We start from the raw sequence: 14,777 nt of genomic DNA, 5'->3' as shown, positions 1-14,777 counted from the left end.
ATTGCTCCTCCATTTGCACAAAATACTTTACTCCAGGCTTGCTGTGCACATTGTCATTAATAGAGTGAACACTGTATTCTCTGTTTGGGCAAGTACATGCTTCATGTACACAGAATATTGTTAAATTTGGGTTGTTTAGCACATATGGCTGCATTTTCTTGTTTGAAAGATTTTTAGCCTCTTCAGATTTTATGGGTAATTTGTACCTGTACATTAAAAGGAAGTGTCTTACCCTTCAGTTCATTTACTACCTAGAGATAGGTGGAAAAATTGCTGTGTGTCCAGTGCTCACACCCTAAATCACTGTCTCTTGCTGAACAGAGAATCAGGAGCTATAGTGGCACTTCTTTGTAATTAAACATTATTAATATGAGACAAACAAAAGACCATTAAGGCCTGAAAAGAAACAGTGGTTTCATGTTACTACATGTTAACAGTTTGTATCAGAATTAATGGTTTCTGACACATTAACACAGTTTGAGCAATTAAAGATGAAACTGGATCTCTTTACATGTTATTTTTCTGTCTGCTTATAAGGCGGGCAGGTTAAAGCAGCCCAGATCAGGAAGCAGCTCCTGACCATCCCTCCTAATCATATTCCACAGATAATGTCCTGGGAACCATTAAATCTCATTTCCAAACCACCGACACTTGGTCCTGTAGGGTTTAGGATGAGCCATGAAGGGGATAGTGCACAGCGCACATTGCTGACACCACAAAGCTGTGTAATAGCTCAATGTTCATGCCAGGCACAAGACAAACACTGTGGCTCTAGAGGGCAGTTCAGATGGGCTCATGTGTCCTTAAGTCTGGTGCTGAGGAAGGGAGCCACCAGCTCTCCTGAACAAACACCAGGAAGCAGCTCTTGCAGCAGCCTAGAGAACATCCATGTTTAATATATTACAAATGCAGCTACACAGGGAAAAAGCAGGGACTTTGGAGCCCATCCCTCCAGATCTCTTTATAAATAGCAGGTGGGCTTGGACGTGGGCCAAACTGGCCTTGAGCAGCTTTGTGGATGGGTTTAATTGCACAGTAGGGTCCCGTTTGTTTGCCCAAATTCTACTCAAGTCCCCATGCCTAGTGTTTCCCATTAGCTCACAGCATCCGACAGCTCCAAGCTAGCTAATAGGAAACACAAGTTACAGGCACTTGTGTGCAAATTCAGCCAGATGAATCCAAGCCTTGAATCCAAGCCTGCCTTCTTCTGGGTAATTTTTAGACCTATTGTTTCAGACCTATTTTTGGATCTATTTGTTAAAGACCTATTTTGACTGACTGTCCCTTTCTCTATGCCAGGGCTCCGGCATGGAGAACACATGGCTGGGCACCCTAATGCCAGCCCAAGCACCACAGTGCAGGGCTCAGGCAGGGGCTGTGGTTCAGGGGGATGAGGTAAGGCAGAACAACTCCTATGAGAAAAACCACTTTTCTGTAATGAACCCACTGCAGAGCACAGTGGCCATCTCTTGGGAAGGGGATAAGCACCAAAGCTCCTGGCTCATCCTGGTTTTCCTAGCTTTTGCCTTAATTTCACTTTTCCCAGCTGGTTAATCATATGTACTCAGAGTTAGCACAGCTGGAGCCTGGTGACACTCAATAGCTGATGCCACCACAACTGTACCTAAAAGCAAACAGTATTCCTTTTCCTCCTGAATAAGTGATGCTGAGCCTTAGACATCCAGCAGTAATGCACTGTTGCTGCAAGAGAGGAGGTTTGTGCAGGAGCAAGTAACTCTCCCACCTGCCCTGACCCAGGGAGAGGTTTAAAAGGCAAAGTCAGTACATCTGCAGTTACATTAATCTGCTGGCCAAGTCCCAGACATGGGAAGGGTGAAACCCTGTAGCTCTGACAGCACCAGAGTAGGAGGCTTGCAGCAAATTCCTCCTTCCCTCCCACCTTCCTATAGCAGATTCATACATTCAGGTTTAGCAGAGCAGTAGTGAATAATCTGGCCATCAGATGTGTGCTTTCAAGGGCCATAAGAATTTCTACCATTAGAAATGTTACTCGGGCACTGTCTTGATTTTCGCTATCTGTGAAATAATAGCTCCCATTCTCCTTGGAAACAGCAAACCTGAAATATGAAAAGCAAATGTCGAACCATATTTAAATCAACTAATCTGGTTTCCAGCCAAACAATCATATCCACTATTAATTGCTTTTTATTACCTGGGTCTCTGGCTTCACCATCAAAGACAGTGTTTAGCTTTGTCATTGTCTGTGAAGAGAGACAAATGTGAAATGAACCCTGTGAATTAGTTAAGAAGGAGGGACAGTGACTTGGAAATGGTGAACTACATGGATGGAGATGGATTTGTATGACCTGCATATTGCATTCCTGGAGGCTGGGCTCGATCAAAACGGCAACAAAAGCCATTTGTGGTGTAGGGTGTTGCCACTAGATGTTCAAAGGAGAATTAGTGAGATCTGACATGCTAAATGCCTCCATTTAGCATGTCACCTCCACCCAGAGGGGGATTGGGAATCCCCTCTCTGAAGAGCCTGGGGAGGGAGAGTACACTAATGAAAGTGCCTTGCAGCCTTTATGCTGTTGGCTGCAATATATGGCTATGAAAAAGGAAGGAGAGCCAAGATCAAGGAGCAAAGAGACATCTATTACAGTGGAATTAACTATGGCATTTTGCTGCAAACAGCTTATCAAAGCCAAACTCTTAACAGCTTGGGGACACCTGTGTACCTTAGTGGTTGCATTCAGGCAGGTCAGGGTTAGCTGCACAGGTCAGTGGTAACACAGCAGTGCAACATTGCCATCAGTGGAGCTGGGGCACTTGTCCTCCTGCCTCTGTGGCTGCAGTGAGTCTCCTTGTCACTGCTCCAGGCATAGCCTCTCCAGCCTCTCACGTACAGGTCTGCCACAGGGGCTGGAGAATTCGGCTCTTGGAAGCAAAGGGGCCACGGTGCAGGTGAGGACACCTCACACCCAGTATTGCCTCCAAATAGAGGCCAGTTGGGGCACTGAAATGTTTTGCATTTGAGGACAATCCTTTTTTCCTTGTCTATCATTTTTACATTCTCATTGGAAAACAGACACTTTTCATAGAAAGAGTCCTACAATCAGATTGCTTGATGGGGCTGGGCAAAACTGGGTTTTGTTTTGAGGCTGGCAGTACTTACCACAACCACATCTTTCTTAGGTTTCTTCTTTTCTACAGAGAGAAAAATACACATTGTAAAGAACACAATTTCTCTGACAGGGACTAGAGACATATTAAAGCCAAAATTTCTTTAAACAAATGGACATTCTTGGTATTCAACTTCTGAGACATTTCAAGTGAGCCTTATTTCTCTTCAAAGGCTGATCCCTAATACTATTTGAAAAGCGAACTCCTTCACCGTATTTTGGAGTGAGAAACCACAGTTGCCAATGACTAATCAAAATTATAGCCTTGAAAAGTCTTATTCCTTCAGTAATGAATAAATAGCAATGGTTTCTTTAATAAATTTCCCTTTGCAATTAATACAAACAGATATGGAAATTCACCTTTGGGGATATTCAAACTACAAATGTAGATCATTTTTTTTTCATGAATGTTTGTAGCTGCAAAGCTTGTGCACTCAAACATGCACTTGGAGACAAAACAGGGAAATGCTGCAGATCCAGTAAAGTAAAATTCAGATTGAAGAGCAGTTTGATTATGTGTGAATTTACCACACTATTAACTGATCCCACTTGCAAACAAATACAGCAGCAGTGCCACGGGCACCTCAACAGCACGGATTTGTGGATGATACCCAACTAGTTGCTATCATTTCTTCTTGCTTGCTCCCTGCCAATTTGTTTAATGGCCTTTTTTCAGATAACTGCATGCCTGGCCATCAACAGGCTTTACAACCAGGCATGCAATACTCTGAAGTGCTGCAGATAGGTCTCAACCTGAGCACTGATGGGAAACTTGTTCTGTCTGGCCTTTGCTGCCCAGCATTTGGGAACCAGTTTTCCAGAAAGCACCAAGCATCCATTTTTTGGAAACCAGCCAGTGCTGAAATGCCTTAAATTGGGCAACTAAGAGAACAGCTAATTCTGTTGGGTTTTGTTAGTCATGTGTTTTTCTCAAGCTGGGAGATACTGACTGAGAAGGGGAGTTGTAAAAGCAGGGTCTTACTGAGCCCATACGAGCCATGCTTGCTAGCAGAAATCTAGTGGGACTAAAACGAACAAGACTGCTTAAAAAAAAGATTTTTTTTCATGTGCAATTTATGCCACTAAGTTATATACACCCCTTTAAAAGCACAATACTTTAAAATAATCCTTCAGGTACATGAATTAACGGTGTCAAGGAAGCAAACGAAGGGATCAGAAAACAGGGAATTAAAGTAGAGAGGCCTCTTGAAGGTGCTGCAGAGGGATGGGATTATTTTTTAACATCATATGAATTGCATGTGAAAAGTACTGTAATTCTTTAGCATCCATGCCAGAATACCTGGCTACTCTGAATTTGGATTTTACCTAATAGTTAATAGGTTTGAAGACCATGAAATCACTTAGTCAGGCCTCCCATAATCAGCCAGTGTTATTTAGTCTCAGTACTCTTGTACTGGGTCAAATTTATTTGTCTAGAAATGGATTTACAAATTCTACACTGAATCGTAAACAAGGTCTTGTTGTGAAGTATGAAAATACAGAAAATAGGTACATACCTGGAGCATTTATCCTGTAATGAGAAAAAGATTAAGAGTGTAGTTAACAAATGTCGTACTTTTGCCTACATAAAAATACCATGCTCTGTTCTCTTTCATTTGGCAAAAAGGATGTGCTTTCTTGAGTTCTGGGATTTGCTTGATTTGTTTGGTTTCTGGGTTTGCTTTCACTAAAGGCCTGAATCAGTTAATGCTGCTCTCAAACAGGAGAACAGCCCTGAGCATTGCTCCAACACCTCACCAAGAAGTGATGGTAGTAAAATAAAGTCTTATTGATGAAAACATGATGGATTTATATATCTGGAAATACATATGTTCAAACATTGTCATCTTGTTCCATCCTTGGAGGAAGGTCGATTATTTTTTATCTGATGTGCTCACATATTACTTTTTAAAATATTTGAAAGGTTATAAATGTTTTTGAAAATATAGAAATTGCTTTTTAATGGGAGAGCCTGGCTCCTGATGAATCACTTGCCCTATTAATAAATAATAACAATAACCAGCTATATACCGCTAGATTCATTTGTCATTTTTATCACAAATTGCTAAATTCCTTCCACACACCATTCAAATTATAATCACAATTATATAGTACCTACTTACAATAATTCATAAATTTAGGTCCAAATCCTAAGAATACTTACAGAAATCCTTCTTTTCTAACCCTAGTCCATTTAAAAAGCTGTTTATCTTTGTTCTGTGTAGTAAAAAGCCAATTTAGAGGCAGTCTGGCTCCAGCCTGCTGGGGAGGCAGCCAGTGGGGATCTCTGCCACTTCCCACACTGAACCAGAGCTGGTCCCAGGTGCTTCCATGGCTTTTGCCAAGCACATGCACTTAGAGATACAGTGAAGCTTAATGGGCCAGAGCCTTGCAACAGGCTTGGGTAAAACTCCAGGAAATCTGCAGAGGTTTTGCCAGAACAAAGAATTTGGCATGAGCACCAAGGTTTGGAAGACTCTGGGATCTAAATGCATCCAGTAACTACCTAGATGGGAGCTCCCTCAGAGTGAGAGCCAAATACAAACCAAAAACTTCTGTATTTTTGGTCAGCACAGTCAGGCCCAGACTCTGACTGAGCCTCACAAGCATAGCTGCCCTTTGAGGTTGCAGTTGTGAATTCCACTATTACCTTCAGCTAATGCTAATGTTAGTAAATCCATGAAGAAAATGCCATGGACATTTTTGTTTGATTTCACATCATTAACACCAAATATCACTGCAGCTGGCAATAGCATTCACTACAGAGAAGGGCACACTGCTATGAAATATTCCTCACAGCTGAAGGGCCTGAGTTCTCTCTGTCATCGCTGGTGCTTCCCCAGCATGGCGCTGGGAGGACTCACGGAGGTGTGCTGTGTGCTCTGCCTGCCGGAGAGCAGTGGGTGCGGACCCAGGTCGCCAGCAGGAGCCCCAGGTAGCCCAGCAGTCCGAGGAGCAGCAAGCTGCCAAGGGTGATGACGAACGGCACGTACCACGCCGATCCCGAGTAGAGGTTTTCCCTTTTTGTCACAAGAGTGAAGCCAGGCTTTTAAAACAAGATAGGAAAAGTTCCTCAAGGCTGCATACTTGTAAGGTAACTGACACCAACAGCACCTTTCATCTGGTTGAACTTATGCACCGAAGCACCAGGCCCAAGCTTGCCCTGGGGCTCTGCAGATGATGGGCAGAGAGATAGCGTCTGCTGGAGACACTGATTCATCCCAGGTACCTGCCTGCTGACTGCCAAGGCAGCTCAGATGACTGAGATGGACCACAGAGCTCCTGGGGCAACCAAAGGCAGGTGAAATGGAGCCCACCCACGATGCATAGAGGTTCCAGATCATGTTTCCATGTCTTATATTAAAACAAGCATGCCATGGTGGGGTGTAAAAGCCTCAGGTTGCCTGAGAAGCTGTGAGTGCACTGTTGGAGGGTGCGCAAGTTCAGGGAATACTGCCTTTACCATGGTAATGGTTTCTTGTTACCTAAGGCAAAACTGGAAGTAGGTCATCTTCACTGCAGTGATCATTCAGCCTGCTCCGTAAGAGGAGTTGAACCCCGAGGAGTTGGGTTATTGTATAAAAAGAAATAAAACTCTGGATTTTTTTTTGTTTTTTTTTTTTTTTTTTTTTTCCCTGTGACTTGTTCCAGAAGGGAAAACCACACTTCCTGAGCAGTTGCAATCTCCCACATCTCCCTAAGTGCCAGAAGACACATCTCTGAGCTGGTATATCACTCAGTGTTAGCAACTCATTCACCAAAGTCCCATCATGAAACTATCCTCACACAGATCTGAAATTACTCATTTGGTCTACTTGGGTCATTCCTGAGTGTGGTACTATTAGTTTTGATTGTCTACTGAAGCTTTTATTTAATTTTCTGTAAAACATTTGTAATCACATTGTGTATGAAATTTAGTAGGGTACCCATTTGTTTCCTGTTTAAATAACCTATTTAGCCTTGAAAAAAAAGTACATCCAATCCTTACAGATACTCTCAGATAATCTCTAGATTGCCACCACTACCCATCCTCACTGGGACTGAAGTCATGTTGTGGTTTAAGCAAGTGACTTTTTGTGACAGGCTTTCTTTTCTACACTACCAGCCTTCCAGCATCTGAGTTATCAAGTTGCTGCACTGAACATGTGTAAGGAGTAGTGTTGGGAGAAGTTGCTGTAATGGAAGTGCTCTTCTGGAAAATAGACTGAAAGTGGAAGGCTGATATCTCTGGGGAGGCAGATTTAATGCTGTGGTATGTGGTCTAGACTGTTTGTAGTTGTGGTATAGCACGGGAAAGAAATACAGAATAAGTTTTGTTATTCAGCTTAACTTTTCATTTCCACATCAAGTAGGGGGAGGAGAAGGCTGTGGGAAAACCATTTATTCCTTCCCAGCAGAGCATTAGATAATAACAGGGTTATTAATCAGCCTGCAAGTTTGGATTTAAGCATTTTCATAGCAAAGCGTCCAGACTTGCATGTGCTGTTTGCAGGATCCTCTGGTTCTGGCTAGTTACCAGTAGCCCCTAGCAGATCCAGACCATTTTACAGTGAATAGCTCTTTTACCCCTTCACCAGCATACTCATGTTTTCATTCCTACATGCAAGAGAAAAAAGGGTAATGCCATCTGCAGGCAGGCAGAAAATGGGTGGACTCTGGATGAGCTGGTGCAGCTAGGGATGAAGGTGGGACTGGCAGAAGGATGAGGACAGAGGGTCTGTACCCTAAGGCTGTGCTGCTCCTGCAAGCAGGATGAATGCAAGCTCTCCTCGTGTCCTACACCAGCTTGATGGAAATCAGCTCCAAAATTAAACTGGTGAGCCAGAGCTTCCCTGGGATGGCTGTGCAGAGGAGCAGACTGTGTTGCTGGGACACAGGCCCACAGTTCCACATCCACAGGCTGATGGATGCCTGTGGATCCATTAGCCTGTGGATGCCAAAAGCTGTGCAGCTCAGCTATGGACCACCATGTGGACAGGGAGCTCAGGAAAGACCCATCCCACCCCTCTGGATCTGCTGTTTGAAACCTGCTGAAAGCTCAACAGCACACTGAGGCTGTGCACAACTGCTTCAGTTCCTGACAGGCAGCTTAAAGTTTTATGTGATGGTGACCTCTGGGATGGAAAAAAAAGCCCTTCCAAGTGATGAGGATTTCTTGGTTTTGTTGTTGTTGTTGTTGTCTATTTCAGTTTGGGTAGCCACAAATTAATGTGTTTCACTGTTAAAAGAGCACATAGAAGTGCAGGGCAGCTGGGGGAGTGAGTAACTATGAATAAAAAAAGAGGTAGTGCAAAATGCATGAGGTAATTTTAAGGTTCCAGGCAAAGGTTAACGCCTGCTCTTTCCTTATTAATAAAGCTGCCAAAGTCTTTAACTTTCCAGTTGCATGGTAATGGCAGTGTGCCCAGTCCTTTGGCTACTTGCCCTTTTTGTTTTAGAAACTAAAATACAAACCATATGTTTTGACTCTGTACCTGGGACCAATCATTCATGACAGTAAGTACATCAACCACCTTTGGCTTCGACATCAGTGCGCAGACCTCAGCACTTCCCAAGACTGGATCCACTGTAGGCCTCTACTGCCCTTTTGCATACATCTACCCTCTTTTGTTCACTTCTGTGGAGATTAGTCCATAAAATAAATGCAGACCCAAACACAAATTTCAGTGAACTTACCGTTGCGGTAATGACAGTAGTTGGGTTTGGGATAACTCTGATGCTTAAAGTCACTGTTCCAGTTTTAACTAGGTGTGTAGTTTTGTCCCTGGCAGACAATAGATTGTCGTCTGTTATATAGACACGCAGTCTGTAAATCCAGTTTGTATCAAGTCCACTTTCATAGTCAAACCTTGATGCAAGAATCAGCCGCGATGCATTGGAGCCGGCGCTTGGTGAAAAGGTGAAATGATTGTTCACGTTGCCTGCAAAAAAACAACACCAAAACACAAAAAGTTTACATTAATCCCACATTAAAGTAAATGTGTGGAACAAGCAAAAAAATTCGTTTCTGCTGACAATCTGTTATGGCTCACTATCCACCTGTGTGGTGAAATGTCATTGACAAGAATTGCTCCTAGATCTTCGTGATATCATATAAAATAATATGAAACAATACACTCATAGAGGCATTAAAATATAGAATAAGACCCTTTGTGGGGACACAACTGAGAGGACACTGTGGAAACACTTCAGAGCCACAGGACACACAAGAGATCACCTGAATGACCTGTCCTTACAGCCAGGGGAGCACCCAGAAGCAGCATCATGCAGCTGGGCCAAGGACCTTACACTGCTGCAGGACTCATTCTGCTACTGGAGTATTGCTTGAGTGGCCCTTAGGCCACATGGACACCACAGTGTATCCAGAGGCCCCTCCAGCCCCTCTCCATAGCCCCTCCCTCTAGCCAGAGGCAGAGGCCTTTGAAGAGATCCTCCAGAAGAGAGCTAATGACCTGGGGACATTAACTGCCTCCCGGGCTTTGCCTGCACTGTGGGGCAGTCATGCTGGCTCCCCAGCCTTCAGTTTCTGTCCATATAGGAGCTGCAGGAAGGCCAGCTCTTAGGCTGCAGGTAGGCAGCTCTGTTAGGCTCCAGACAGACCACATACAAGAGATCAGAACCAAGAAAAGGCATGAAATGTGCTTTGGTTTTGCTCTTGTTGCCCTATGGAGCTTCAGAGTTGAAGTGACCTTGAAGACCATGTCTATTGTACAACACAAAGCAGGCCATGGGCTGTTCTGCAGCTTAGAGGCCAACTGCATGGCACAGCTCACATATGTACTGCCAGAAATGGACCTGTGGTCAGACCCTGACTAATACAAGCACAGCCTCTGTATGGGTTTGTGTGTAAATACCACTGCTGCACTTGTGGAGAGACACCTCTTTGGGCAAGCAGCAAACTAATCATGCACAGAATTTGTGGATCACAACTAGCTCACCACGAGAAGCAGGACGTAAACTGTGCTAGATCTTTATTTACACTTCAAAGTGAACCATCAGCATTCACTAATTTTTGCCCTGCTCCCAGCTCACACACCATGACACAGTACCTTCATTAATGAAGTAACGGAAAGACCTGGGCTCAGAATCGCGATCTTGGCATTCAATCCTGAAGCCATTAATATTGGTCCCAACAGCTAAGCTGACTGGGATTTGAAATGAATAGAAATTGGGTGAACAAACTGGTTCTTCATCATTTACTTCCAAAACATTGACAGTTACCTGAAAGAAAAGAGCAATAGCAAGCTGAACCACGTCCACTGTGCTGAGCCAGAATTTTATTAACTTCAGTAACTGTTTGGCTTTGCCCATTTTTCTCTTTTTATCGACAGCAGTTGAAGAGCAGTGAACCTCCTTTCCAGTCTAGTTTCTACCATGTCTCTGATCACTTAACTTTCAATTCTTGTGACCAACACTCTTCTGGGAACAGGTTCCTTAAATTGAACCATCTTCCAAAACCGTGGGGGTTCTGAGCTGATGCGTCTGACTATTTGAATCACCTGAATTGTCTCGTAGTTAAAATGAGACATAATAGTAGTGCCTCATACTCATTAAACCTGCTTTCAAGCCTCTAAAATTTCTTCACAGTCATTTGCTAGGTTTCTTAGCATATTTAATAATAATTCAGACCATGACCCATGGAAGGAAGGAGGGAAGACTCCTTATAGACTGTTCCAAATGAGAGAGAAATGCTGGTAATGGCCTTCTGCGTGGCTGGGAGCATCCTGCGTAGCATCAGAAGTGCTTAATGTCTGATTAGCTGACTGAGAGATAAAAGTTACCCTTCTTGGAGCTCTTTCCTTTAATGTCTATTAGTCTTTAACAGGCAACATGTAAACTTGTCATTATTAAAAGCTCCTGATGCTGAATATTCCTTAATCATCACCTCAAAATACTATAGGTGATAAAGAAAGAGATTAAGTACCTCCCACCTAGTATCTCTATGGGTGGTGCTTGGCTTGAATAGAAAGCAGGGCCAATACCCATGTCAGCCCCAAGAAATGTGCAAAAATCAAATGTGAGGCAGTCATGAGGAAGCAGACGTGAAAAGGAGCAAAAAGGAGTCTGTATGTGAAGGACACAGGGATTCTTTGAAAGAACTATAAAATACCTTTAGGAATATACTGGCTACATTTTTTCTTCTGAATAAAATATTTGCGGGCAGTTCTTTTTCTCAGACTAATATATGACTCTGTGCAGGGGTGAACTGGCCGTTTACAGACCACAGTGCTTTGCCCGATGTCTTACTGTTCTTGCCATGAAGAAGAGAGAAAAATGTAGATAAAAGGGGGGAAGTAGAGTGGATTTACTCACAGATGCGGTTGCAGTCTTCTCTTCGTCTGAGGCCTGTACTGTTAGAATGTGTTTCTGAGCTGTTTCATAGTCTAATCTAGCTAAAACCTTCAGATGTCCTTTGGTTGGGCTGATCCAGAAGATATTTGCGTAATTCCTGGTGCCTCCTCCAGCTACAATGGAATAAGTGATGGCACTCGGTGGCCAGTCCTTGTCTCTGGCATTCACTCTTCCAATGGTGGATCCAACTGAGAGACAGAAAATCCATATTTCTGTAACATTTTAAGGAAAACGAAGTACACAGTACTTATTTCAACTAAAACTTGATGAAACTGAACTAAAGATTTGTTTTAGAGTTTTTCACCCCAAAAAAGTAAAGTTTTAGAGCTTTTCACCCTATTTCTCACACAATGCAGTGAGAAATACTAGTTCACCATGCTGTGCTATGGCTTACACATGTATGGGCTTGCCTGCCAGCAATAAATACCAAAATGTAAGGAGTCTGTAGAGAACCACAGCAGAACTGCTCTGCTCATGAGGGCTACCCTGAGCCCTTGCACCAACACCTTGTGGCAGCCCAAGTGCTGGCTTGGTTGGAGGAACAGGGCTCTTTGTCTGCCTTGAAAGGCAGTTGCTGCTGTTCCTTCTGAGGTGTTTGAAAAGCAGTTTGAACTATCTTCATGCTGAGCATTTATGAAAAAAACTGCAAATGGCAGTGCTGTAAACTGTGAGAACGGGGATGGGACTGTGCACACCCATCTCTGTAGACATTGATTCAATGCTAAGTGGATCCACATGGCCCAGGGATATATAGGATGAATAGTCTACATGCACAGAGGAAGACAGAAGGAGGATGTAAATCAAGGGTTGGCATTACTTTTTTTCCCCTGACCCTGTGATCTCCAGTCTCACTGCAAACTGTTGGCTCCTGTTTGGTACAGCAATAGCAAGCACCCTGTTAATGTCAACTCAACCCTAAACAAAAGGCAGTCTGAGTTGAAAAAACATATTCTTTCTCTTGATAGTCTCAGCATCCAGCTAAGTTCTGTGGCTGACACAGACAGCTTTACAGACATATCCATGTCACAGATGGGTTTCAAGTGTTATCTTGCTAAGATACACGTCAGTGGTATGAGGAGACACAGAGAATAGGAAATGCTACAAAATTCACCATATCATGCCCACTGGGAAACAGCGTAGAAAGCCAAGCTCCATCCATGCACCATAGAAATAAAAGTTGGGCAAGAACAACAGACTGCTGAGCAATGCAAGATGCTGGTATGAACACCTGAAGGTCAGGATCCTCTGCAGAGTGGCCATCCTGTGCCTCCTTGTTCCCCCTTAGCCTTCCTCGCTTTCCTGGCAGTTTGGCTCCTGCAGGATCCAGGGCTGCCACAGTTCCTCTGCCAGGCAGATCCCCCTGGGAGCCAGCCCCTCCTTCCCCAGCCTCCCCAGTCTCTCCAGCTCCCTCCCAGGCCATGCCTCCCCACACCAGGGGCAGCTTTGCTGTACTCAGCAGTGGCTGACGATGGTTTCTCCATGGAGCTGGCAGGAGAGATTTTTGCAGACCTGTGAACCTTGGCAGTATCATCTTGACCACAGATGGAAGAAAACAGAACTGAGGGTGAGGGCTGGAAAGATGGGCTTGCTCCTTTGCGCATGGCAAGGGAGAGGAGGTTGTGGGCAGGATGGCAGTGCTGCTTGAAGCATGCCTTTTCCTCCCCAGCACCCCCTGCCTCCTGGCTGAGGCAAACGGACATAGAAGCACTATAGAGTCCACAGGTCTGCTGACCATAGCCACAGCTGCCTTCACCTGTGATTTAAGCTTGCCCTGGACATAATAATTTGATGAATTCAAGCAGATAACATTATCTGGCTGCTATATCTCCTGGTGTTTCATGGGCAGCTTCACCATGTATCACTCAGATGCAGTGATGCAGCTGGATGACCTCCTCGGTGATGTGGCCATGGGGGTAGGTGTGTTAGCAACAGCAGCCTGGGGCAGTGCCGGACATGCTGGAGGACAGACCTGCCATTCAGAGGGGCCCAGCAGGCTGCAGCTAGAGACCAACAGGACTCATGGAGCACAGACAAATGCAAAGTCCTGCAACAGAACAAGCCCATGCATCTGGGCAGGCTGAGGCTGACTGAGCAGGAGCACCTCTGCAGGAATGGACCCCAGGCCCTGGTGGACACGTTATACATGAGCAACTAGAACACCCCTGGGGAATGGAGGCTGCATACTGGGCTGTATTAACAAGTATGTTACCAGCACGTGGTGGGAAGTGACTAATCCGCTCTGCTTAGCAACCATAAAGCTACCTGTGACCAGCCTGGGGACCCAGGTACAAGAGAGAAGCTAAAAAACTGGAGAAAGGCTGGGGAGGGTTGAGTAGAGGACGCAGGAGGAGAGGCTGGTGGGGCTAGGCTTGTTCAGGCCAGGGAAGGGAAGGCGAAGGCAGGGTTTAGTTGCTGTGCTTCACTACCTAAATGGCAATAACACAGAAGACCAAGATACACTCTTCTCAGAAGGGAACAGTGAAAGAACAATAGAGAACAGACACAAGCCACAACATAGAAAATTACAGCTGGATACAAGGTAAAATTATCTGGACTGAAGGTTGCTCAGCTGGAACAGGGGCTCAGAGAGGCTGTGAGTCTCCATCCCTGGAAATTTTCAAAATGCAACTGGATGAGGCCCTGAGCAACCTGATCCAGCTTTGAAACTAGCCTCACTCTGAGCACGAGTTGGGCTGGAGATCCCCACAGGTCCTTTACCCCTTCAGTTTTTCTGTGACCCTAGAAAGTTCAGAATGAGGGTCAAGATTTATTCAGCGTGTATCTAATGTACCTCACAATTTTTTCTCAGCCAATGCAATAAAGACAATAAGTGAGGTCCTGGGGCAGAAGGTCTGTGTTTGGCAGATCAGGTCATATAAGGAAGAGGCTGAAACTAGGGAAGATTCCATTCCTGTGCTGACTCCTCTGTGCACTGAGCAGCATAGCATAGAGCTGGCTGATGGTCATACCTGGCACACAAGAATTACCAAAGCGTCAAGGTGCTGTAGCACTTCTCTGCAAACACACAAAATGCAGGACTCGCCATGGGACAGGAAGGTGCTGAGATCAGAGCCAAGCATGTGAACAGGTTCAGCAAATTCAGTTTTAAGGCCATGTTTGCATCTGCTGGTCCTGGGCTGTTATAGGCCTGGGAAGGACCCTGGCTCTAGGCACAAGGAGCTGCTCTGACTGCGCCTGGTTGAGTGCAGCCTCCCCAGCCAAGCACTCCCATCCCACCCCATCTTCAGGGCACCCACTGCACCCAAGGTGAGCTGGGCC

The 14,777-nt window shown here is 44.8% G+C and overlaps 1 protein-coding gene across 1 annotated transcript in view; it reads right to left on the bottom strand.

Moving 5' to 3' along the window:
• CDHR3 (cadherin related family member 3) overlaps positions 1 to 14,777 on the bottom strand; it is a 35,920-nt gene that overhangs the window by 1,797 nt on the left and 19,346 nt on the right. The window contains 7 exon segments of the mRNA XM_030478211.1: positions 2,174 to 2,222; positions 3,140 to 3,171; positions 4,664 to 4,677; positions 6,011 to 6,192; positions 8,823 to 9,067; positions 10,196 to 10,367; positions 11,460 to 11,686. Of these exon segments, the coding sequence (XP_030334071.1) occupies positions 2,174 to 2,222; positions 3,140 to 3,171; positions 4,664 to 4,677; positions 6,011 to 6,192; positions 8,823 to 9,067; positions 10,196 to 10,367; positions 11,460 to 11,686 (921 nt within the window).

This window comes from Strigops habroptila, chromosome 3, assembly GCF_004027225.2.
Source record: "Strigops habroptila isolate Jane chromosome 3, bStrHab1.2.pri, whole genome shotgun sequence".
Classification (NCBI taxonomy): Eukaryota; Metazoa; Chordata; class Aves; order Psittaciformes; family Psittacidae; genus Strigops; species Strigops habroptila.
The sequence above is the reverse complement of the archived record's forward strand: the minus strand, read 5'-3'. Positions and strand labels throughout refer to the sequence as shown.